This window comes from Astatotilapia calliptera, chromosome 18 (assembly GCF_964374335.1).
Source record: "Astatotilapia calliptera chromosome 18, fAstCal68.1, whole genome shotgun sequence".
Classification (NCBI taxonomy): Eukaryota; Metazoa; Chordata; class Actinopteri; order Cichliformes; family Cichlidae; genus Astatotilapia; species Astatotilapia calliptera.
In genome coordinates, this window is record NC_137439.1 from 18,474,119 (window position 1) to 18,500,225 (window position 26,107).

Here is a 26,107-nt window from a genome sequence, read left to right on the forward strand (position 1 = left end):
CTAGCAGAATAAACCATGTTTATGCACTTGCCTCGTAGTTTCTTAAACACGGGGAAACATGTAGACTAGTCTAATTTATACATCTCACTGTTAATGTATTGTTGTGGGTTTTGGGGCTTTTCATTAATAGCCCTTGAGGGGCACTCTTCCTCTCTTTTTCTTTAGTTATTTTTTCCTCCTCCTTCCATCTTTCTCCTCCGCTGCACCTGTTTTGAGCAATACCTTTGGGGCACAGCTTGAAGTGAATAATGTATGAGTATGAGAAGGAGAATCAGAAAACCTTTGTGGACCTTCTGTCTGGCTGCCTGTCTTCCTTCTCCTTTGTCTATATCCCTAGCTCTTTCTTCTTTATTTTCTGGGGTTTTACAGTTAAACTAATTTTGAACTCAAATCTATTTGTCTCTGTCTCTTGCAGTGAGGTTTGTCAGCTGTGGCCGTGGTGGTCTGATGCAGTTTGAATGCAGCAACCCATCTGACTTTCGGATAGAGGCCAACGGAGTCCTCTATGCTGCCAGGACTCTTCAGCGCTCCACACTCCCTGTGTCACCTTTGCTGATCACGGCGAGTGACGCCGCCACTCAGCAGCAATGGGTGGCCCAAGTCACGCTGGTGCCCAGGCAGCAGGTGAATACACCTCAACCCTTTTTATAACATTTTTAACTTGTTTGTTGAGTGTCTGATTGATGTTTAGTGCCATAAAGAAAGGTTGAATGGTCAATTCTCCCCTTGCATCAAATAACTTACACTTATTAGGTGCACTTCACATTCACAGTTGACTACTTCCCTAAATTGTAGCAGGTGTTCCGAAAGACTGGATGGATGCTTGCTAATTAAAAGTTAATGTGTCAATTTACTAGGAGCACAAACATACACTCAACACGGTCAGTGGGTAGCAAGAGCAGATGCCGAATAGCTCCCCATAAAGTTGATTTCACTGAGCATGCCTTGTGATTGTGAGGTTATTGCCTTATCATGCAAAAGGGGGCCACACCTCTTTTAGTGCTTTGGAAGATGGGGAGCATCTGCCTGAGCTGTAGTGTACCGCTCTAACTGTTCCTCTGGATGTGCTGTGCAGTCATCTGCAATTAGTCTGAATGACCATGTGCTCTTACGTCAACATTGTGGTTGGGAGGAGATCAAAGGAATTTTCCAAAAAAAAGTACTCAATTAGGAAATATCTGCTTACAGTGCAGACATATACAGTAATATATAAAAGACTTGAGTGACTCCTCATATTTTTTTCCCAAAGAGCCAGATGTTTTCCTTCTGGACAAGTGGAGGACAAACGTAACAGTAGTAGGTCTAAACGCTATCTACAGCAGATGAACAGCATCTGTAAGTCATGCCCTTAAGGATGGTAAAAAATCCATCTGACACAGTATCTGAGAGACACATCGGGTCCTTCGGGTTATCTAGCTGCTTGCCTATTGGTGCCTATCAAGAATAGACTCTTAAGGAATGGAAACTGGGAGAAAAGGCTGAGCTATGCAAAATTACACAAGAACCAGACTGAAAATCAATGGTAACAGGTCGTATAGAGAAAGGAATTTAAATTCAGACAGTATATACAGAGGAAGGTGAATATCTAAAGGAATCTGTGAAACCTGGTGGAGCTTCTGTCATGGTTTGGGGTTGTATTTCAGCCAGTGATGTTGTTGTAAGTACTCATTAAAATCAAGTAGTCAGTAAAAACTTTCATTGGCCTTCTGGAGACTCTTCTGAATTTTCTGAAAAGCAAAACTCTTTTCAAAAGACCAATGTTCTTTTAATTTCAATTCCAGTACTGGACTTAAATAAACTCCCAGAAGTATTCATTTTTAAATGTTTAGCAACACGGATAAAAAGTCAATAGTTATTTTGTGTGTTTCTAGAATTAATACTGACAGTTCTGTGTAGTTACTATCAGTGCTGCAGGCATAGTGGTCTGCTTGGTCGAAATTAAACTTAGTGGGCTTTTCAAAACACCATCGTTAGCCACTGACAGTCATTTACTATAGGGACTCCTGCAGGTATATGTGATTTTAATGATACCATTACTCACTGTTGTTGGGTGGTCACAGGTAAATATATATTTTTTTAAATAATCAGGTAAAAATAGACTTTTCGCAGTTTCTGCATTGCTAAATCCGAATCTCACGTGGTCGATACATGTGTATACAAATGATTAACTTTATTATCAGTATCTGAACTCTGATCTGTATCTGGTGAGAGCTGCTGGATTTGGCCTGATTTGCTTGTAATGAAATCAGGGATTGACTTTCCCGTATCTTCCACGTTTACGAGGTCACGAGCGGCTATGTTATCTTCCGCTAGCACAATTATTGTCATGAATCATCACGCATCTCTTAATCACATCAGTGATTACATTTTTTTTTATTAGTGCCCTGAATGCTCCAGCCTTGGGGAAACATTTTAATCAATGACAACAAAACAATATCCTCATTAACATGAGTGTGTACTCGCCCACTGTCTTGACCTCCATTAGAACCTGAGCTCCGCCACAGTCCGTGAGGAGAAAACATTTCAGTATCCGAAAGAAGAATTTCTCCTAAAAGGGGAAACACACACATATGAAATCCTTTCCACACACTCACAAACACTCAGGCCATCACTCAGCCAAACACTCTCCTGCACTCTGAAGTAGACTCCTAGTCGGAAGATGAAGAGGGGTTCGCGGAGTGTGGATTGGTACAGACCTCCAGTGTACCAGAGATAGATTTGCGTTGGGCAGAACAAACCCACCATGCCATTCATCATTCCAGACACAAGTTGCAAATAATTACTGCTCTCACTCACACCCATTTTAATAGGGTAATAGATATTTCTGAAGCATGCTCCCTCACTATCTGTCCGCTTGCCTCTCTGCATTTCCAATGTGTGAAAGCAGTATAATCGGATTTCAAACATGATTAGTGGAAGCTCGGCAACAGCTCCCCAGATGTTAGAGGAGGGGGAGTGTGGGATATGGGTCATGTTATAAAGGTGAGAAAGTGGTAATTAATTTCTGTGTTTGCATAGGGTACTTTGTAGTTTGTAGGACTTGACTACCTCACGACCGGTCAACATTTAATTAATTACATAAAAATAACAGTGGGGGAGATACTTGAAGGGGCACGGCAGCTCCATTAAAATTCCAGCTATCATAGATTGACATTGACGGATTTCGCATATTGTTTTTCTGTTTTCCTTTCTGCCTTGTTTTGTTCAAGGTTATTTTAACTTTCTCTGGCACTACTTCAGTCTCCTCAGTCTCTGGAGCAGCATAGGCAATTTGAGCCATCTGTGTGTTTAGTGTCTGGCTTTCAGGTACCATCCTCCTTTGTTTCAAATCTCATTCATTACAGCCGAGGGAGGATGGCAGATCCATTATGGAAGCTGCTCTATCTCTGTGGGTGTATTTTATCAGGACATAAGAAGACGTCTGCCATTTAAAGCAAACCAGAACTCGTAGTGTGTTTCCTTATCATGCTTATATTCTGAAATCACCATGTTAGTGTTTGCCAATGAATGCTATTAACCCATAAAATAAATACATGTAATTGCAAAGGAACATCTTGACAAAAGTGTAAGAATCACTTGCTCTTTTTTATATCCTGAAGGGAATGTACCGCATTTTTCTGGCATGCATTAATTGGTCTTTTCAGTTCCCAGATCCTGGTTCTGCCAGAGGTTTCTTCCTGTTAAAATAGAGTTTTTCCTTCCCACTGTTGCCAAGTGCTTGTTCATAATGGGTTATCTGGTTGTTTTTCTGTGTTATTGTAGTATCTTTACCTTACAATATAAAACACCTTGAAGTGACTCTTGTTGTGATTTGTTGCTATATAAACTAAACTGAATCAAATTCATTTGTTCTAACCACAGTTGTCCGCCTGATGCTTGTGTCTGAGGTAGAGTCAGGTCACTAAAGTCATCAGGAGTCTAAAATGCAAGAATCTCTGTACAAACAGTCTCTGCATAATGTAAAGTGACTGTTGAAAAACTTCTGTGGCATTCAAACTTCAAGCTTTACCGTCCACAGAGCCGTGCGCTGGCAGGGCTAAAAATGTACGTGCTCATACTTGACCGCATACATGTGATCACTAAATCATTTGCTTTTGCCAGGTGCAGGAAGGCGCTGTCCCTCCAGTCATGTCCAAGGATTTAAAGGAAATAGCATTTCCACCACGAAACATGGACAGCCAGCTGAAACGCATGAAGAGAGACTGGGTCATCCCCCCAATCAATGTCCCAGAGAACTCACGAGGCCCATTCCCACAAGAGCTTGTCCGGGTAATGTACTTCACACAAGCACATGCATGTCCGCACGCGCGCGCGCACGCACGCACGCACGCACGCACGCACACACACACACACACACACAAACCAAAAAAAGCCCTTTGCTTTATATGACAACCTTGCAGGCTCGTCCTTACCCTGGGCCTTCACTCAAAGAGTCAGAGACAGGAGATTTGTGCCTTGAACAAAATGCTTCATATTTACAGCACTTTGCTAAAGGTTAGGTTTTTTTTCCCCCCACTGTATTATTTATCTTTTGTTTCAGGGAGCAGTCGGTGCCAGTATAACCTGGCATTATTTAGAAGCAGGGAGAAATCTGAAGTGCTCACGAGCATAATTGCTCTTCGGTTGACTGCTGAGATATTACACTCCTTTTTTCATGGCTCAAGGACAGACACAACCCAATTCATTTACACCAATTCTCTAGTCAGGGCTAGGTGTGAGTGGCTGACAGAGGACACGGAAAGCTTGAGACAGCTAAGAAGTAGATCCTTTCAGCATATTAAGCTTACTTTCTTACAGAGTGTTAAGTACTGTACATTCTCTAAGTATGATTTATTTTTAATCCGGCCATATTTGATGGGATGTTTATTGGCTTTAGTGGGTGATATCAGGAAGAGGAAAAGCTCAGTTTGCTCAGAACGGATCAAGAGTGCAGGAGCTGGGGTCTCAGCTTACATGGCAAGCAGGATAGACAGCCAAGAGAGAATTTCAATACGTGTATATGTAGACACTCATTTTATATGTACTATTGTATTCACATAACAACCTATTTTTAAACCAATATTGTGATTGCTGTTGAAATCATTGATTAGTACTAGAAATAATTAGCAATTCAGGGATTATTGGGTGGGTTTCATTCACACACACACACACACACACACACACACACACATATATATATATATATATATATATATATATATATATATATATATATATATATATATATATATATATATATATATATATATATATATATATATATATATATATATATATATATATATGGGTGTGTGTGTGTGTGTGTGCCCTATCATTAACAAATCTTTATACCAACAGATCCGATCAGATCATGATAAAAACCGATCCCTGCGATACAGCGTGACAGGCCCGGGTGCTGACCAGCCTCCCACTGGAATCTTCATCATCGACCCAATTTCCGGAGAGCTGTCTGTCAACAAGCCCCTTGATCGGGAGCACATCTCCAGCTTCCATGTGAGTCATGTAAAATAGTTAGAAACAAAGGCCCTCTTCAATAATTCCTTGTGATTTGAAAAGGTTTTTTCCATTCTGGATTATAAAGAGAAATGTTCTGTGGTAGTGCTGTACGTGCCTGCCAATTGGCATGTGCTCAAGAGTCATGTGTAGCCTTAACAATCTCAGATTCCATAAAGACTGGGGGTCTCCCAGGAAATCTGACTTATCCGTCTGAGAATTTCAAGGATTTTGAATAAATTGTATGTGTGTTAGATATATCACAATGAGCTGCGATGCTGCTGTATTAGTGGTTTTTCCATTCCATTAAGTTTGACTTAAATAATGTGCTTGAAAGCAATATGGTAGAAAATCATAAAGGTTGTAGTTTAAATGAAATCATAGCCTTTGACATATTCGTCTTGTAAAGTCTAATCAACTGGCCTTGGAAGGTCACAAAGTCACAGATGTCTATGCTTGTTCAATTTAAGCTATATGTCCGTAATTCTTTTGTAGTTTTTGCAATTTCCTCTATTAATGTTGCTGTCTGCACTTGACACTGTAACATGAAGTCCACTGAATATTTTGCAATTCAAGCACCAGGTATAAGAATCACACAGCAACTTGTGGTAAAAGACTAGTATAATAGATGATGCTATTCTGCTGCTGCACTCGATACATAACATCACCTGAAAGAAAACCGACAAAATCATTAAGATTTTAGTTATCCTCTCCTTTGTAGTGTCAGTGTGCGTGTATGTGTGTAGAGTTCTGTTGTAATAATGTGTCAGTTAAGTTGATTTGGCTTCATTTTATATACCATTTCTACCCGTGTGAGTTTCTTCATTACAAGTTGGTGAACTTTATCTTCATTCATTTGATGGGAATTATCACAGTGAGTTAAGAAGTAGTATCTGTCAATCTGTTTAGAGAGCTTGGATCTAATAGAGTAACTATATTTGCTGCCACAGATATAACTCTGAATTTATCATTTGTTTTTATACTTTTATGCTATAAAAGTATGACAACTCATGTATGAGTGAATTTAAATCCCATGTTAGGCATGAAGCATACATTATGTTGGACAAAATAGACTTGAACGACAAAAAGATGCAGTGAATCAGATTTAGTCTTATAAAACAAATGGGCTTCCATGTTAGGCAGCAGTATAACTATGATAAATGATGAATATGGTAAATATGATATGAGTTAAACCAGAATGTATTTGTCTCGCGAGACATCCATGAAACAGCTGTGGCATTTCATTTGAATAAATATAGTCGTCCTTTATCTTTTGCTATACATGCATAGCTGTCTTTACAGCGCGTTGAAAAAGTATTCATACTCTTTGAATTTCTCCATGTTTTGTTATGTCACAGCCACAAACATAAATTAATTTTATTGGGATTTTATGTGATGGACCGACACAAAGAAGGGTATAATTGTAAAGTAGAAGAAAAATATGCATCTTTTTTATAAAGAAACATCTGAAAAGTGTCCCGTGCGTTTGTATTCAGCTCACTTGTGTCAGTACTTTTTTGAACCTTTTGCTGCAATTACAGTTGCAAGTCTTTCGGGGTTTGTGTCTACTAGCTTTGCACATCGACAGACTGCAATTTCTGCCCATTCTTCTTTGCAAAATAGCTCTAGCTCAGTCAGATTGAGTGTCTGTGAACACCAATATTAAAGTCTTTCCACAGATTCTCAATAGGATTTAGGTCTGGACTTCAAATGGGCCATTCTAATGCATGAATAGGCTTGGACCTAATCCATTTCATTGTAGCTCTGGCTGTATGTTTAGGGTCGTTGTCGCTGTTGGAAGGTGAACCTCTGCCCAGTCTCAAGAATGTTGCAGCCTCAAACAGGTTTCCTTCCAGGATTGCCCAGTATTTAGCTCCATCCACTTTCCCATGATCTCTCGCCAACTTCCCAACAACATGATGATGTTGCCACCACTATGTTTCATAATTTTTTTCAGATGATAGATTGAAAAGTGGTCTGTGAGATACTGAAAACCCAAAATATGTTTTCATAATACAACCCTGCTTTAAACTTCTCCACAACTTTATCGCTGACATGTCTGGTATGTTTCCTGGTTTTCATGATGCTTTTTTTTGTTCACTAATGCTCTCCGAGGCTCTCTGGCCTCTCTTCTGTGGAACCAGCTCCCAGTTTGGATTCGATAGAAAGACACCCTCTCTACTTTTAGGATTAGACTTAAACTTTCCTTCTAGATAAGGCTTATAGTTATGCCTGGATCAGGTGACCCCGAATCCTCCCTTAGTTATACTGTAACAGGGCCTGGTCTTTTGCAGATGGCTCTCTGATCCTGCTTCCTGGAAAAGAGAGTTTTTCCTTCCCACTGTTGCCAAGTGTTTGTTCATAGGAGGTTATTTTAAGGTTGTCTCTGTATTATTGTTGGGTCTTTACCTTAAAAGATAAAGCACTTTGAGGCACATGATGTTTGTTTTGGACCTATATAAATACATTTGAATTAGCAAACCTCTGAAGCCTTCACAGAACAGCTGTATTTATAATGAAGTTAAAGTACACATAGGTGGACTATCCAAGTAAAGGAGGCTGAAAACAAATGCACGCCACACTTTATGTGGCTATCACATATAATCTCTGTTAAAATATGTTGTTGTAACGTGGCAAAACGTGGAAAAGTACTCCAAATACTTTTTCAAGGCACTGTATATGAGCAGTAACCCGCACACAAGTTGGTATAAGACTAATTCTTGTAATGGCTTTAACACAAAGTTTGATAGGTGAGACTGAGTAAGTGCTTTGTGGTTCAAGCCCATATGTTGTTTATGTGTATGAGAACATCCTTTACTTGAACAGTGCTTATAGTACAGATGTGTTTGTATTTTCCTCCAGCTAAGAGCTCATGCAGTAGACCTGAATGGAAACCAAGTTGAAAACCCTATTGATATTGTGATCAATGTGATCGACATGAATGACAACAGACCCGAGTTCACCCATCAGATCTGGAATGGCACCGTTCCAGAGGGTTCCAAGCCAGGTAATAAAGTGTATTCTCTACCACTGTGTTTGCAGATTAAAGAGTATTGATGGCATTTCTGGGGTGGCCACTGTGTTATCACTTTGTCTAGCGATCAGCTGTATTATAAGAAAACAAAAGCATTAAGGATGTATTACAGCAGAGCTATAATTCAGGTTGTGTTCAGCGTAGCGGCATTCGCTGAACTTCTAATGTATTTTGATTGCCAATTAGAGCGGTGACGTGAAAATATCGACACCCTGTCTCGTTCTTTCTATCCCTTAGGATCATTTGTTATGACAGTGACGGCTGTTGACAAAGATGACCCCAAAACAGCCAATGGGATGCTACGTTACAAGATCTTGTCTCAGAATCCCGAGAGTCCAACCTCCAATATGTTCACCATCAACAACAAAACCGGAGGCATCATTACAGTAGCAGCAGGCCTGGACAGAGAGGTATTTGACACTTTTCTTTCCTTGGTGCTTGTTTAATCTGCTCAAATACTGTTACTACCTTACTCTGACTGTAAAAATTGTGTTTAAGAAGGTTGATTTAATAGGCATACTGCACCTGCATTTAAGTGACACCTTCATTAGCAAGGCCATCCGTTATATTCCATGTTCTTCATCTTCTTACTCTGGAGATATATCAGTGCATTTGAGGTTTATGTTTCGATTCCTTTTTAAAGGAATGCCAAAGCTGCTTAAACATATATCAAGGCTGTCTGAGAGCTAACAAGCCAACGGGAATATTTCTTATTTAGAATTAAAAGAGAAGTAGAACTGGACTTTCTTCATTTTCACCTTCTCTGTGTTTTTCTTTTCTTTGTTTTTTTCTTCTGTCTTTTTTCTAGCCTACGAGCTGTACTTTCATCTTATTTTTCCATCTCTGGAATTGCAGGGATCTATCTCATAATAAATAAAGTAATATATACAGCTAGTTGCCAGTTGGTTCAATTCTAGTGAGGGCAATCTGGCTGAGGTGGCTGCTCAATCACTTCCACCCTGGGGGCCACCATTTTATGTCCGCCAGTTGCCACCATGAAAGTAATTTGGCCGACTCTCATTACCTAGCAACTGGTCCATCACCTGAGTGGTTTTTAATGTGAAAAGAGTCATTTGTTAGCTTCATGATACTGTCCAGAGCAGAGATGTACTTTTCGCACGCGCACACAGAGACACACAAACAAATTCAGAGTACCTCACAGGAAATAAACCAGATTAATATAAAAAACCCACCATCAGTCACGATAATTATGAAGCTAGCCTGTTCAGTTTGGTTTCACTTTATTTGGACACATTAATACTGATTTACAGTGTGCTGCCTTCTTAATAGGGAGCCTCAATCAATTCAATAGTCTTAAGAATGGATCCTGTTTTTATGAAGCTTCAAATAGAGATTTTTTGATGATGCCATTGGGAGTGATGCTAATTCAGCCTCTTTTTCCTTTCCCTTTAGAAAGTGCCACAGTACACACTGATAATCCAGGCCAGTGACATGGAGGGCAATCCCATGTATGGCCTCTCTAACACGGCCACGGCTGTCATCAGAGTCACTGACATTAACGACAACCCGCCAGAGTTTACTGCTGAGACGGTAAGAAACAAGCTCATATCGGAGATGTCAGCACAGCAATCTTAGCGTAAAAGAGGCACCACAAGGACTCCTGTTTCACCCCAATGTAGATATATGCACTCAGCTATCGGTTCTGCTCACTTACCTAGTTCTGCTTGCCCTGCATTTCTGAAGCCATACACAGATATACAAGTTACCAGCCATGCGTAAAGTGTTATATCCCCCTCCAAATGTTGACACATGCAAGTACAGGGGATGCCTGCCCGAGTGAAAGAGGCACTTGCTGTGCCTGCGAATCACTGAAATTTGTAATGCTACTGTTGTGCTATCGGGGGAGCACGGGGAATGAGATGACCATGACGACATGATAAGTTACCTTAGATATCTATTTACCCAAGATCGGTCCTGCTGTGCCGTGTGAGACAAGGCTCAGTGTATTTTTCGCTGCCACAGCAGTATCACTAACAGCTCGCTGCTCTCTGTGTTCATGGTTTATTCATGCAGTTTTTCGGCGAGGTGCCTGAAAACCGCGTGAATGTCATTGTGGCTAACCTGACAGTGACTGACAAGGACCAGCCCAACACGCCGGCCTGGAATGCTGTCTACAAAATCACCGGGGGCGACCCCACCGGCAGGTTCTCCGTGCCCACTGATCCAACCACTAATGAGGGCTTGGTAACAGTCGTCAAGGTAAAGCCTCCTATTGAAAAAGCTCTTCAAACAGCCTGTAATCCCATGGAAATGCATAGTATATGTATGCATATATGTTTGCAATGATACATGACATGTGGTCTGGCATGAAAAACATGGGGCATGTTTATTTGATTAGGAGATGCATGGATTTAATAGAAGGAAAGTTGCCTCATATGTCATCTCACCTCTTGTCTGTAAAAACCCATTAGCAATCCGCCCTGATTATCTGAAAGTAGAAAAATAATTTTGTGTAAAGCATCTGTAGACGAGTACTGATAAATTGCAGCACCTCTCGGATTTTGTCTTTTTTTTTTTTTTTTTTTTTTTACAAAGGTTAATTTAGTGACAGCAATTCATATTTTGTAAAAGCTTTGTTCCTAACAAATATTGTGCAAAATCAAAATGTTAAAATATAATGAAATATTTAAATCCTTTTTTTTTGTTAATTCCGACCACATTTCAAATGGAAAAGATTGGTTGCGCATCTCTTACACCAGCTCTCCTGCTGTTTTGTATCCTTGAGCTGACCATAAAAGGATTTAGTCTCTTTATCTCGTCCCACTGTCCAATGCAAGTGTTCACGATAGCATTTTTCAGGCAAAGACGAAGAAAATGATTTAGTTATTGCTTTCAGATCAGTGACACATAACCACAATTTTCATGTGATTTAGTTTACCCTATATGTTTAAGGTGTGATTCACTCCAATCTCCTTTACTGTTTTTCAGCCTATTGATTATGAAACCAGCAGGACGTATGTGCTGACAGTGGAAGCGAGGAATGAAGTTTCCCTGGCCAAAGGCATCCACACTCCCCGACAGTCCACTGCCACCGTCTCCATCAGAGTGATAGATGTCAATGAGAGTCCTTACTTTGAGCCCAACCCCAAATTCGTTAGGCTTGAAGAGGGAATGATGCCACAGTCAACACTGACCACTTTCAGTGCACAGGATCCTGATCGCTTCATGCAGCAAACCATCAGGTACATTTTACAGTAAAAAGTAAAAAGGAGAGTCTGATTGAAACTTTACACCTCTTCAAAAGATTCGAGTCCACCTTTCAGATGTGGAAATTTGGAAGAATTCCTCTAATCTTTAAAGTTAGCCCAATTTCCTCGAATGTGTTCTCCCCCTTTTCAAGTACATCACATCCAGCTTCTAATATGAATAATGCTATTGAACATGTGAAAAATATGGAGTAATATGGTAGGTTAAGGTGACAGCTATTCTCTCCATTAGGCCTGTTAAGATAACACTTAGCAGCCAGCAGCAGTCTCCATCTCATTCTTCAGCCTTATTTTTTTTCCTTTTCATCACAGCTATTTGGCAGTGGAAGTATTTATCTGCTTGAAAACAGTCCATGAGAAATGAGCTAGCTTTGTAATTCCACGGCTTGTCCTACAAATTAGTTTGAGCTACTGAGTTTGGTTTCCCCCGTGAGGCTGCTCTCCAAAGTTAGAATAATTATGTAAAAATTCATGGTCTAAAATATTTATTCCATGTAAACTAATAAAGACAAAAAGAATAAAATGCCAAGCTGGAAACAGACTTTTTTTTCCAGCAGAATACAAAATTAAACCTTTGAGACATTCTCGATGCTTTTATCAGAGAACTCGGTAAATAACGCCTGGCTTGAAATAACGAGTCACTGTGTGAATCTCTTTGTATTTCTCTTCAGGTACTCCAAACTCTCAGATCCAGCCAACTGGTTAAGGATCGACACAAACACCGGCCGGATCACAACGATTGCCATTTTGGACCGAGAATCACCTTACGTGAAGAACAATCTGTACAATGCAACATTCCTGGCTACTGACAATGGTACGTATCTATCTAGATGGATGCAGTAAGAGCTAATACTCACTTCTCTAAAGGAAGCCTAGCTGTCTAGTGTAGCCTACCTCTCAAAGGTCTATCTTCCACCTTGCATCACTTTGACTACCTCTGTGATGTGTTTCACCTGAAGCCAGTGCACAAGTGCAACGCATCTGCTGAAAAAAAAATCTATCTTGGTTAAAGCCACAAAGACATTCTCAATTCTCGAAGGTCAACCTTAAACCAGGCACTTGGCACATCTGAAACGCCGAGCACCTTATTGGGGGGTTAATGTGCTAGCAATCCCAGAGCATGTGGATGTATTCACCTCGTCTCTGAACTGGCGGGATTTACCTCTGTTCAGGTTTACCCTGTTCTACGGAGCATAGCTTAGGCCAATAGGCTTAAAAACTCCACCAATAAAGAGGTTTCTCAGCATTAATGGGTCAGGATTGGATGACTAGCTCCTTTGAGCGTGGCCTGAATGGTAAAAAAGCCTCTTAGCTGAGTGAATACATAGAGGAGCCTGAGAGGAGCGACAGTGGGCTCTGTTTGTCTGCTTTAGTATTCCCGACCCGTGCCCTTCGTCAGGAAGACGTTCTTCAGACACACATACAAACATACACACTCAGAGAGACACACACACACACTAAATGTTCTGATATCCAAGTGTTTCGGCCCATCTCCCCACATAAGATTAAATTCTCAGATCAGTATTCATTTTGTGCGGATCTTCCTCCACTAGAGCAAAAAGCTTTTTAGAGTGAAACCCAAAGTTTAAACTTCATGCTTTACTTTTCTATGTCCACTGTATAATAACTGCGAAATGAGAGATGGCATTTCAATAGCAAGTATTGCTTTCCATATGTGAATTTTGGGAAATCTTACGTCTCGTAAAAAGTTGATGTTAACTATATGTGTGTTTTTTATTTTACACAGGTATACCGCCAGCAAGTGGCACAGGAACTCTCCAAATCTTCCTACTGGATATCAATGACAATGCGCCCCGGGTGTCCCCTCAGGAGGTGGAAATATGTGAAAAGCCAGACCCGAATGCCATCAACATCACTGCATTTGATGGAGACCTGAGCCCAAATGCTGGGCCATTCGCCTTTGAGTTAGCCAACAGGCCCGTTGATGTTCGGAGAAACTGGACCATAACAAGAATCAGCGGTAAGATGCAGACTATGATTCCACCATGCTGCTCAGGCGCTCGCTCGAGCCCTGGGCTAATTTAGTAAAACTAACCTTCGTTTTGCTGTTCCCCTGATAGCGTGTGACAGAAGGCAATTCGGCTGTTTTGCGCTTGCGTGCCCACGTTTGTGTTTGTTGATGTAAAAGAAAAGTAAAAAGTGGCATTTGATGATTAATTAGAAAACTCCAAAGTCTCAAATCATACAGTATTTATAGCATTCACATCTGTTATCCTCCAAAGCACATGTGAAATTTGTGTATTAGTTACACGCTGTAGAAATCACACAGCCAGATCTGACAATGAAACAATATATTAACCTTACTCAGCAGTCACTAATTGTTTATGCTAATTTACAACAAAACACGAGTGTAGGAACTCATCTGTTGTTTGTTAGCTACTAGATGGTGCGAGTTGAAACGCAGTGAATATATCTTAATAGGATAATGGCATTTGGATTATCGCAGCTGGGAATTTAGCCTAAGCAGCATTATCAAAACGCATTCAGTAGATTTATAAGCTCCAAATCCAAATCAGGACCATGTTTTGGATTAGATATGCTGATGCAACTTCCAGGTAGGAATTTATGTTGCATATTTGTGGTAATAGGAGTGTAATCACGCTGCGAACATAGTCTACACAAACAAGCATTCAGAGTTTAGACTTAATCCCCTATGAAAGGCTTCCTGTCTCTTTTATATTTAAACAGCCTGAGTTATTTAATCTTTAGACTCACCACTCGAAATGTGTTTCCTCTAACAAGGTGCTAAGACAGCTCTTTTCTCCTGTCCGTCTCTCAGGTGACTATGCTCAGGTGAGCCTGAAGATTGGCTTCCTTGAAAGTGGTATCTATGAGATCCCCATCATAATCACGGACTCAGGCAACCTGCCCATGTCTAACACCTCCTACCTGCGGATTAAAGTGTGCCAGTGCGACATCAACGGAGACTGCACTGACCAGCAGCACATCATGGCTGCCGGCCTAGGCACAGGCGCCATCATCTCCATTCTGCTCTGCATCATCATCCTCCTCAGTGAGTGTCTCAGTGGCTCTCTCAAACAGCACACCACGGGAACGCACACGGGGATTATAAAGACAGCTAAACATTATCCGAGATATCACTAGATTACCGCAGGATTAACAAAAAGATAGCCTTGATCAGGCCCACGTCCAAGCTCTAAAACACTGGATCCGATTACATTTGAATGAAAATATGCAGGTTATTATTTTTCATTGTATGAGAGCTGCTTTTCTTTCTGCCTATTAGTTCTCGTGCTGATGTTTGTGGTGTGGATGAAGCGTCGTGATAAAGAACGTCAGGCTAAGCAGCTCCTTATCGATCCTGAGGATGACGTGAGAGACAACATCCTGAAGTATGATGAAGAAGGTGGAGGAGAAGAGGATCAGGTAAGAATCATAACAGTTTGGGTGCACCTCTAAAGAATCAGAAAATCTGCTGTTCTCAATAGAATAGGTAACAACAGATGTTAATTACTGATTGTGAATTGTACCAGGATTTAAATGATTTTAAGAGAATCTGATGACATTTGTGGCAGTGTCTGCTTTTTTATTCAGCCCCAAACAAACGATATAAAACCCAAACTGTGCTGAATTGAAAAGTTAAATTAATAATAAATAATAAATGAATCATAGAGTACTGTGCGCAAGCCTTGAGCTACCCCACAATTCTTTATATTTTGTTTACAAGGAGCCAGACGTTCTTGTTTTTAAAATGGTCCTGAGCAATAGTTTCCCTGGGTTTCTAAAGGATCTTTCAAAGCAGCAAATGTTTTTATGGATAATTGCTGCTTTTTTCACTCATTTTCAGTCCAGTCCTTGTACCTGATTATTTTCAGAGATTTTTTTGTTTAACTTAATTGATAATTGATGAATTTTCATTTTATGCCTTGTATTAGTTACTAGCAAACACCCTCACCCCAATTTAGTTGAATCTACTGAAAATACCACAGACAACACAGGTATTTAACAAAGTATTTTTTGCACCAAGAAAGTCATTCCCAAAGAGCTAGTGTCCAAAAACTTGGCATATTTCGCCACGATGTGCACTGTGCCCTAAAAAGAACTGAGGAAACTGAAGTAGTTCGCCTAAAAAACAATCCGTATCCATCAGGCAAACAAAGGCTGAGTGATGCAAACTTACACAAGTACTATAATCAAAATTAACAGAAAGTCTTATGGTGTGAAATCTTTAGTTCAAATTGTTGTCAGTATGTTCAGAGAAGATCAGGACAGAAGTACGGCACGAGAGTCTACAGCCAACTGTAAAACACGGTGGAGGCTCTGTCATGGTTTGGGTCTGCTCTCACTGTCAAACTTCATGGAATTATGAACGCAGCAAAGTACAATCAGATTTTATCTACCATGCAGTATCATCTGCAAAGCATTTAATTGCAACATGGAAATGTTTCAGCATGACAAAGACCCCAAATAAAAGTATACCTGAATAGAAAAACACATGATAGACCACCGTCAATCAGCTTTCAGTGTCCTTCAAGAAGCCTGGAGAACTATTCCTGAAGACTGCTTAGGAAAGCTTGCCAGGGAGAGTTCAGGTGTGTCAAAGAGTAAAGGTGATTGTACCATATATCGACTATCTAGTTGGTTATAATTATAGAGACTCTGTTTTTGATTTTTGCACATTACTGTATGTCTTGATGTCTATATCAATTAGGCATTAATAAAGAAAGTAACAGAGAAATACTTTACAAATTCAAAGTTTCTGGTTTTTTGGGGGGTTTTTTTTTTATTTGGACTGTGTCAGCATAGTTTAGTATAGGGAGATATGAAACAAGAAAACATCTCAGGGGCAGTTAATAAACCAGATTTTAATGGTCCTAAATAACTGTAATTCTTTGATGTATCCAAAAAGTATCAAAATTCCACAACAGCACATTTTTAAGTTAATAATAATGACAATAATGCTCAGATTTCTAAAATTCTTTTTGCATTGTAACATGTTTATATGTTTATCCAAACAACTTTTTGTTCTTTTTCTTTCTTTTCTTGTTTTGTGGAGAACCTTTGTGTTATTGCAGCCTAGGAGTCTATTCACACTGCAGAGAAATGCCATGCTATACACATCATCTAGCTGTACAGTGTGTGGTCTTTGTTGGTGTGGAATATTCAGGTCATATTTATGCAGCACGGAAGCAATTTCTGCATAGCTGAAGCTACAGAGGACATAGAGGACCACCTAGATTCTTTTGCAAGCATGCATAGACTTACAATGCTTCATTCTAGCATGAGGTCTGCTCATTGTGCCGCTTTAGGATACACTTCAGCAATTCACAATGAATTGTAAGACGTAAATTGGAAGTTTTTTTTCTAGGAGGGAGCTGGAAATCGAAAGCTCGAATCAATAAGGCAAACACATTTTGATCCAATTGGTTCCAGAAATATTGGGAATGTCTCTCAACTGGAACTGCTCTCCGCTTCGCAACACCAACACAACAGACATGCATTGCCACAGGCATCGGGAGAGTCACATCTCTGTATCATCCCGCACTGATCAGGCTCACACACAGGCACAAATTCAATTGTCCTAATAACCCCTTGTTAGCAAAATGGAATCATTTCATAAAAAAAAGGCAGTAATATACCAAATGGGCTATTTTCTTGCTGCTTGCTGAAGTGCTTTGGTGGCTTAGATATAGCAGAAATGTGCGGGAGACCCCAGCCTGACCCAGAGTAGGAGCAAATTAGCCTGGGAGACTTGTAATTGGTAAGCTGATGTCATTTAGAGACAGACATCTGCTGTGGCACAATAATGAAGCCCTGTCTAAGGTAACAATACGACTGGAAAGCCATTACACATCTGCCAGTGATTAGACAGGAGGGACTGAACCACTTGTGTATTCGCGTCCTCACTTTCCAGCACAAAATGCACAAACTTGCGGCCCAAAACATGTTGAAAAGGAAACAGCCACATGATATAACACCCTTCAAAGGCAAACGAGCGGGTGCAGCAATTTATTGAGGGAAAACAAGCTTCCATTTTGAGTGGTGCTGAGAAGGGCAGGGAGCCAGGAGAAAATGGTCTTGTCTGTGGAATCGGCGAAGTCAGTGTTGGGTAAAAAATAGACCTGACTTTCCCAGCAACGTGGACTTTATAATGCCCACCTCTGTTCTCCCTATCTCCCGCTGGGGAGGAAATTGAAGTGTCAGACCATTGGGTGCGCTCAGAGTATATGATTTTAGTTGTTGCTGCCATTGCCCTGGTTTTGTATTGCTCTGTGAAGTACGCATTTCATCAAAGGCAGACAGCTGATCAGGCACCCACTCAGCACACATTGAAAAAAGTAATAATAAGGAAATAATGACAGATGGACAGGCAGTTGCGGACAGGTTTGCAAGTTAAAAAAAATGGGAGAGAAAGAGCCATCTGCTTCCATAAGTGACCTCAGGAAAATTTCCTTCACCTTAACCTAACCCAGTGTGGCTTTGAAGGCATGCTTTGGAAAAACCCGAAAGGTTTTGATTTATTTTTCAATAAATGAAACAAATTAACCACCTGTTACACAGATAAGAAGACATTCTGCACATCAGAGGAACTATGACTTAACTTCAAGGAGAACTCCAAATTTATTAGAAAATAGCGCTTGCTTTTTTGCACCTTTGGTCATTATTTAAATTTTTATAACCCTGAGCAAAAGGAAATAATTACTGAACTACATCTACAGCTTTCAAATAGTTTAAAATTTTTGGATTTCTTTTTTTTTTTTTTACTCTTGTTTTATTAATATTGCTATATATAAGAAAAGGAAAACTATGCTCAGATCTGCACAGTAAGAAGTAACCTCAGCGAAGATGGGGAGCTGCTAACAAGCAGACCTATTTCTAGTCTTTATGCTGAGCTAATGATAAGCTTATAATTGCAAGGACATGAGAATGGTAGTAATCTGTCGACCAAACGTATCACAGTAAAACAGAACGACAACATAATCCTCTAACAGGCACCTTGCATTTTAAAGCATATATATATATATATATATTATATATATATATATATATATATATATAATATATATATATATATATATATATATATGCTTAACAATGTTTAGTCTTCTTTGAATGTGGGTCATGAACGCCGGTGGCAAATATTTCATCAGGCCAGCGTATGTGTGAAGAGTCTGATCCCTGAAGGGGGCTGGTATATCATTAGACCTTCCTGCATAGTTAAGCCATTATATGGCTCCATTGCAATTCCTGTCACTTGTTCCTGACCCTTCTGGAGCACGACCTTAGACAAGGTGAAATGGGAGTTGGACTGAAATGAGCCAAAGATGATGGATACCTTTTTCGTGTGGCATGTGACTGTTATTATACCCCATTCACCAACAGAGCTTTTGTTATTGGGTATTAAATCAAATAGCAAAAAAATGTCTGGAGTAAAGTACTTGTAAACTGACTTCTTGCTTGGTTGTGTTTTTTCTATTCAGGATGTTGGTGCTTCATTTGAGGATTTGTTGTAAAATTGTTTCAAGAATATCTGCACGTTTTTTCCACTCTTTCGAGTGTCTGTGTGTAGGTACGTGTGCAACTGAGCAAAGACAATTTTGAAGGGGCATATTAGAGATGGATGGATTACGAAAATCTCTTAAAGAGAGACAATCCATCATGCACGCTTATTAGGCACACACTCTGATTCTCAAATGGCATTTTCTCTATCATATCTGCTGTCACCCTGATACCATTCAGTCATTCAGCTCAGCTGGGTTGTTCTTCACCACAGCCTCTTTCTCGCTCTTAACTCTTTTTTTCTCTTCACCCTTTTTTTCCTCCTTCTTCCTTGCCCATGACTTTGCGCAAACTGCGAGCCATTCAGGTTGCCTTGGTAATGTTAATAGGATTAGAAATGGCTTATGCATATCCACCATCCCGTGTCTGGGCATTGATTAGAGCAAAACAGTCGCCTGCACATCCTTCCTGCAGCACACCGCCCAAGTACAAACACTCTGCAGCGTATGATGTGGTCCTCAGCTTGGCCCCCCCTCAGCGCTGGCGCTTTTTTATGTGTCAAATTGTCCCTGGGCTTGTACTTCACAGACAAGAAGATTAAAGTTTCCCTCGTGTTCCCTCAACTCTTCTCGCTGGATTCTAACTTTAAAATCTCCCCTCCACTGAGCTGAACTACTTCTTCCTACTTACAGCACAGGATGTGCTTACCTATTTAAATAATCATACTCAGTTTGGGGTCTTGCCACGGTGCTTAGCTAAGTCCCTTCTGTCTGTATTCCCCAGGATTATGACCTGAGTCAGCTCCAGCAGCCGGACACGATAGAGCCCGATGCCATCAAGCCGGTGGGAATCCGCCGTCTAGACGAGAGGCCCCTCCACCCTGAGCCACAGTACCCAATGAGGTCAGCAGCACCCCACCCCGGAGACATCGGAGACTTCATCAATGAGGTAAAAACATCAGCCAGTAATGTTGTTGAAATCTGACATTATTTTGCGGTGAGGTGAAAATCAAATCCAAGGATAAGAGCTGAAATAAAAGGATCAGAGGTCTTGCAAAGCTTGAATTTCATTTCCAAGCTGACTGGTTTTCTTATAATAAACTTGTGTCTAAATAAACAATTTGGCTCATATGACTGAGCATCAAGGAGTTGCTCGCTCCCTTGTAGTTGACAGAGAAGTACTTTAAATTGAATCAGTCGTTATGAGAATTGTTTTCATCTTTTCCCAGCAGAAAGTTGAAACTTTTTTCATTTCAGAAATATCCACTCAAACATGTATAAAGCCCAAAAAGTACATGATGCTAACTCACTTGGATATAATTGTTTTTCTCCTCATTTTCTGCCAAAGTAGAGTTATAGATGTGTCAGGATATAGAAATAGGAGATGCGAGAAGCAATACATTGGCTTTCTATCGCAGTGAACTGCTCGGCGTGCCCTCGTTTGCCTCAGGCCATCATTGACTCCAGCATGAAGGGAGAATGTAAAATGAAAAGAGCAGTCATATATTTTTCACAAGCTCCAACAGACAAGAGTTTCACAGCATTACAAATGGAGTTCTCCCCTAGTTTTTGGATGGTGCCCATGTTTTTAGATTAGAGCTAGCTCTCTCTGCTCTGCCCCCGAACATCTATCTCTCAGATCCCTTTACTCAGGCACCTCTTATTTTAATCTCACCGTGAGCCATGTTACTTGTCGTAACAGCTAATATGTGATGAAATGTAATAGTCTGTGCTGTCCCGCGAGTAACAGCCTGACAGTTTAAACCATTCTTGATCACTTATTTTTTTCTTTAGCTTTTTTTTAAACATATCATTTTATAGTGCTTGCAAGGCCTTTGAGACATTTCCGAGCACCCTGACCTGTTTTTAGTTCCAAATTTGACTGCCACTAAAGCTCAGTCATGGTAGCTTCAGCATGCACATGGAGCTGGAATCCGACCTAACTGATAGGGCTATCTGCCAGAGGAGCAGGGAGACAGCGAGGGCTGGGGAGGGGGAGTGTGTCTGATCTCCATCCTGAATGGTCTCCACATGCCCCAGGAGCTTGTGTCTCCTAATTAAATTAGATGGACAAAAAATAGGAATAGGTTTAGCAGAAGGACTTTAACTTGACAATCTGACAAACAAAGGTCTATTACTGAACTCCTGCTTTGTTCTGACAGAGGGGGAGGGGGTAGTTTAAATACAATAGCACCAACTTCAAATGACCTTTGTTGTCCACAGGTGGGACGTCTCTCCACAGAGGGACGCAAACCTTAAATGATGGCGTTCATTGTTTTACATAGAGCCTGGCGGGGTTAGGTGTGCCTAGAGATTACAGTGGATTGATTGCACATCTCTTTGTTAACCGTGGCACAAAAAAGAGACAGCGAGTTCACCATTTTACTAAGAGTGGTTATTATCTTCGGTGCGGTGTATGACTCAGTTAACAATGAAATTACAGTGAGTTCCGTGATTGACTAACCTTATGAAACTGCCAGTGGGGTTGTGGTTGTAGATGGAGGGGGCTATAACCAGCAGAGCGATTATGGTTGTAATTGTAATGAACGATCCATCTGTCATATTTCCCACAAAATTATCAGCACCACAGCCCTGAGCAAATACTTAACAAAAAGCTAACAAGTGGAAAATAATCGCTAAGTGCCCGGGCACTTTAATTCAGTACATCTTTTTATTTGAGAGCATTTCAGCACTGTAATGGCAGTGCGGAGGAAACTATAAATCTTCGACAAGTTCCCAGCGAGCTGAGGTCTCATTTCTCTGCGTTATGTTGCTCCACTTTATTTTTAATTCATTTATTATTTGTTGGGTGTCCTCAGTTCCAGGGGGTAAAAGGGAGAAACGAAGCCTGGATCCACATGGTTCATGGCCAAAGCGCATCTCAACTCCTAGATTGGCAATCCATCAACTCTCCCAAGTCCCGTTAAGGAAGGAGGCTGGAAATCAATAACAATCCATGAGGACTTTTCACACCGGTGTGAGGATTTCTTGGAATGTCAAACATGATCTTGAAAGTAGAACCGCTCCCACCAGCACTGCGGGCTTCACGATAACACACAGAGACACGTTCTCGCTGGTTTCCACAGTTAGGCGTAGTGTTTAGGCCACATTCAGATATAAAATGTTACAAATAATTTGATCTGATGATAGACGACCATGTGTCGGTGCCAGAGTCGTGCTCCCTGTACAAAGCCAGAGGAGTGTTAGTTGGGGTAAGGGGAGATGGAACTGTCATCTGAGGCTACTGGTCATGCTCAATCTTGGCTTTCGATCAAGCCAGCAGCCTAGAAACATCAGGAGAATCCCAATGAAACAACACAGAGGAAACACACAGGAACAGTAGAGCCTGATTAATCCTTATTTCCTGAGCAAGTGCGGAGGGAGCGACCGACTGTTTTTAGTACAGCCATTTGTGTGCGGTAGTGGGTGGGAGAGAGTTATTTTTACGTGACTCACTCCTCGTTGGAGACGGTGTTTAATCTTCTCATCTAACGTTTTTTTTTTTTTTTTTGTACAGGGACTCAAGGCAGCAGACAATGACCCCACCGCTCCTCCCTACGACTCCCTGCTAGTGTTCGACTACGAGGGCAGCGGCTCCACAGCTGGCTCCCTAAGCTCCCTCAACTCCTCCAGCAGCGGGGGCGACCAGGACTACGATTACCTCAACGACTGGGGCCCTCGCTTTAGAAAACTGGCAGACATGTACGGTGGAAGTGACGACTAGGACACACAGTCACGCCCTGAAGGATATAAAGATGAGAGAGAAAAAAAATGAAGAAAAGGAAAGATTTCCTGTTGATGGACATGGACAGCTGATATTCCCTGAGAGAGAGAAAGGTAGAACCATGACAGAAAATAAACAAAAAAATAAACATTGATTCAGAATTTTTTTCAAAAAACAACCAACCTAGGCTTATTGTTGTAGTCTACGCATACATATGCTTGTTGAAAGCTTAGGCATAGACTGTGGTCCAGTTACGGAGGAAGTGGGAGGGAACACTGGTGGACTGTCACCATTCAGATTGTTGGTATTGAATGCGCTCAGTTACACTTGAATTTCACAGTACAGAAGCACTGGGATATAATGTGCCTTTTTGTACATTTTTTTGGATCTAAATGATTAGTTTTATGTTCAAGGCTTTAATGGTACTGACTTTTGGAGTGATTTCAAACAAAGTATGTTACACTCTGGTATGCTTCTACATGCTTTTTTTTTTCTCCTTTGGTTACAAAATGCTCCTGTTTGTTGAGGATTATTTAAATGAACCACAACGATGAAGAAATGAAGGATCATTTGTTAGTTTGGTTGGAAAAGAAAAACAGTTACGAGCAACACTGTACAGTATGCTAGACATCTAGACTTTCTCACTAAAAAAACACAAAAAAATTAAAAAAATTATGCAGCTGGTTGCAAATAAAGGGAGTTATGAATCATACTTTTGTAGCAGCTTTTTGTTCTCTTTTTTTGAAGTGATGTAGTGTTTTACAAAAACAACAAAAAACTTTTTTGGTCTAATCTATGTACACTTCATTTGCCTTAGTCATCATCTGGTATTTTCAAGTTTTACTTCACTGTAAAAAGATAAGATAATGTGTACATAATGTTTTTTTTTCTTTATCCTTTCTTTTGATGTAGTATATGAAGAAGTGCAAAAAGTTCCAAACTTGTAAATGTATAATTTGAACTACAAATTCAAGTTTTTTGCATGTTTTTATCTTTTCATGACAACAGAAAGGAAAAAAATTGTTGTTTCCCAAATTTATTTACAAAGTGGAAAGAAAAAAAAAATAAAAATCTGGGTGACATTAAATGTGTAGAAGTTAAGAGAGTTTTTTGTAAGAAAAAAAAGAAAAAAAAACACACACTTAAAAAAAAAGAAATTAAAGTAGTGATCTTGTCAGCACAACTGTTGAATTTGTACCAAAAAGGGTTGGGGGTGGGGGTGGGATGTTATGCTCGGCACTAATTACGGAATCAGCTTTAAGACTGGAAAAAGGTGTTGGACTTAAGCTTTGTGGATAACCATGTGTACTGGAACACAAATTATACATCTCTGACCCCAACCTTCCAAATAAAATGCTAATTTTGGAGCTAAAAACTGCCTCTTCATTTGTTCTTACTGAAACTCAACGTTGTTGCAGAGGCTTAATTAGATTGCGAATTATGTAAGCTATCTCAAAGGACAATAGTGTTAAACAAAAACAAAAATAAATAATAATTCTACAACATTCTGCCAGAAGCAAGAATTAAATCATTTAAATCCTTATTTATTTGTTTCTCGCATATACATATAAAATCAAATCGCTTAAGGCCAATATTAGGCTATAGATGATAAGTTGTGTGGCTGGAAGGGTACACGCTAAACAATAAGCTCATCCTGGAACACTGTGTGTGTCCCTAAAGCAAGTCAAGGTCAAAGGCTCATGGCAAACTCAAATCCATCCAGCACCTCTCTGCCATCAGGGATTTGTACTGTTGAGTACTGTAGGTCAGATTGGACTTGACCTCAAAATGAAGAACGCCTCCAAAAACTGCCTCTAGGGACTCTGCGTGTATCTTGACTCTGGGGACATTTGGGAGGATGAACAAGAACAGCTGTGTGTGTGTGTGTGTGTGTGTGTGTGCTCTACGTGGGAGTTGCGGCAGTAACGATGTGTTCAGTTGTCACGTGCAAGTCGTTTGGCCTTCACCTGCCTTTCGTTTCCGCTCTCTCCTCTATTACATTGGGACTTGTAATTCACAGCCACCATTTGCCAAGTTGAATAGATGTGGACATGGCTTATTAATTCAACCAAATTAGACAGGAGCGGGTTTGGTTTTGTAGTCGTCACACAAAGCACAATGAATGTCTGTTAGAGAATAACCAGTGAACCGTACCTGGCTTTTGTTTTTCAGTTGGTGTAATCAGTGTGCTGATCTGTGTTAATCAGTTCCACATCCTGTACCTCTTAGCAGTCTTTCATATATCCTGCGTGAGCCACGGCGTTATTCTTGCAGACCTCAAATGACCTTGTGCGGCGTGTATCATTTATCTTGCTATATGCATAACCCTGCCCTCCATTTGCCAGAAGCAACATAACATTTTACAGTGCCCAGTCAGATGATATGTTTAACGATGAACTGCCTGACCTCAAAGTGTTGTTTCATCTGCGACCGAATCAAATTTGCTTTTCCAAATTACTCCCTTTAACTTTCAAGTTTTTAAGTCAGATGGCTGGTGGGGTTTTTTGTATATCCCTTTGTTTCTGCTCTCCTGATAGAAGGCTTACACCACTTAAACCTTTGGTTAACTGTTTTTCTTTACTTTGATCTTGAGCAGGGACAGATGTGGTTAGTGAATCAACGTCTTAAAAGGGTTTTCATAAAATCCCTTTGATTGCGCTGATGTGCCCAAACTGTGTATCCATAGTTTTTCAGTCCTTAAAAGAAAAAAACTCATTTGTTTCCCATAAAATAAACATAGAGTCCAAAAGTTCCGACTCATCTGCTGTTTCTATATATTCTGCTAGGAAAATAGGGAATGGGAACCGCTATTTATTGAAACGTGCAAAGACACCTGGAAAACTGCATAAAAGGTAAAAGCAAAGTTTGTACAATACCAACGAGCTTGAAAGTCAATATTTGGTATGACCACCTTTATTCTTCAACACACCGTGAACTCTCCTTGACATGTGTTCTTTATGTAAGTAGTCCTTTGGAATAGTTCTCCTGGCTTCATGAAGGACATTCAAAGTTCTTCTTTGCTGGCTGATTTTTGTTCTGTTGTCTGTCAAGATGATCCCGCACTGCTTCAATAATGTTGAGGTCCAGACTCTGAGCAGGCCAATCGATTTTATTTTGTTCTATCCTGATATGCTTTTGCTGTAGTGGC

General features: G+C 40.3%; 1 protein-coding gene across 1 annotated transcript in view; it reads left to right on the top strand.

The window, feature by feature from the left end:
• Window positions 1-24,334, top strand: part of cdh2 (cadherin 2, type 1, N-cadherin (neuronal)) — a 61,945-nt gene extending 37,611 nt beyond the window's left edge. The window contains exons 3-16 of the mRNA XM_026150927.2: window positions 416-624; window positions 4,102-4,269; window positions 5,338-5,493; window positions 8,356-8,500; window positions 8,765-8,937; window positions 9,941-10,078; window positions 10,562-10,747; window positions 11,477-11,730; window positions 12,426-12,568; window positions 13,502-13,735; window positions 14,555-14,788; window positions 15,023-15,162; window positions 20,020-20,184; window positions 22,753-24,334. Coding sequence (XP_026006712.2) covers window positions 416-624; window positions 4,102-4,269; window positions 5,338-5,493; window positions 8,356-8,500; window positions 8,765-8,937; window positions 9,941-10,078; window positions 10,562-10,747; window positions 11,477-11,730; window positions 12,426-12,568; window positions 13,502-13,735; window positions 14,555-14,788; window positions 15,023-15,162; window positions 20,020-20,184; window positions 22,753-22,959 — 2,552 coding nt within the window. The 3' untranslated portion in view covers window positions 22,960-24,334. The remainder of the gene's footprint in view (window positions 1-415; window positions 625-4,101; window positions 4,270-5,337; window positions 5,494-8,355; window positions 8,501-8,764; window positions 8,938-9,940; window positions 10,079-10,561; window positions 10,748-11,476; window positions 11,731-12,425; window positions 12,569-13,501; window positions 13,736-14,554; window positions 14,789-15,022; window positions 15,163-20,019; window positions 20,185-22,752) is intronic.
• The last annotated feature ends 1,773 nt before the right edge of the window (window positions 24,335-26,107 follow it).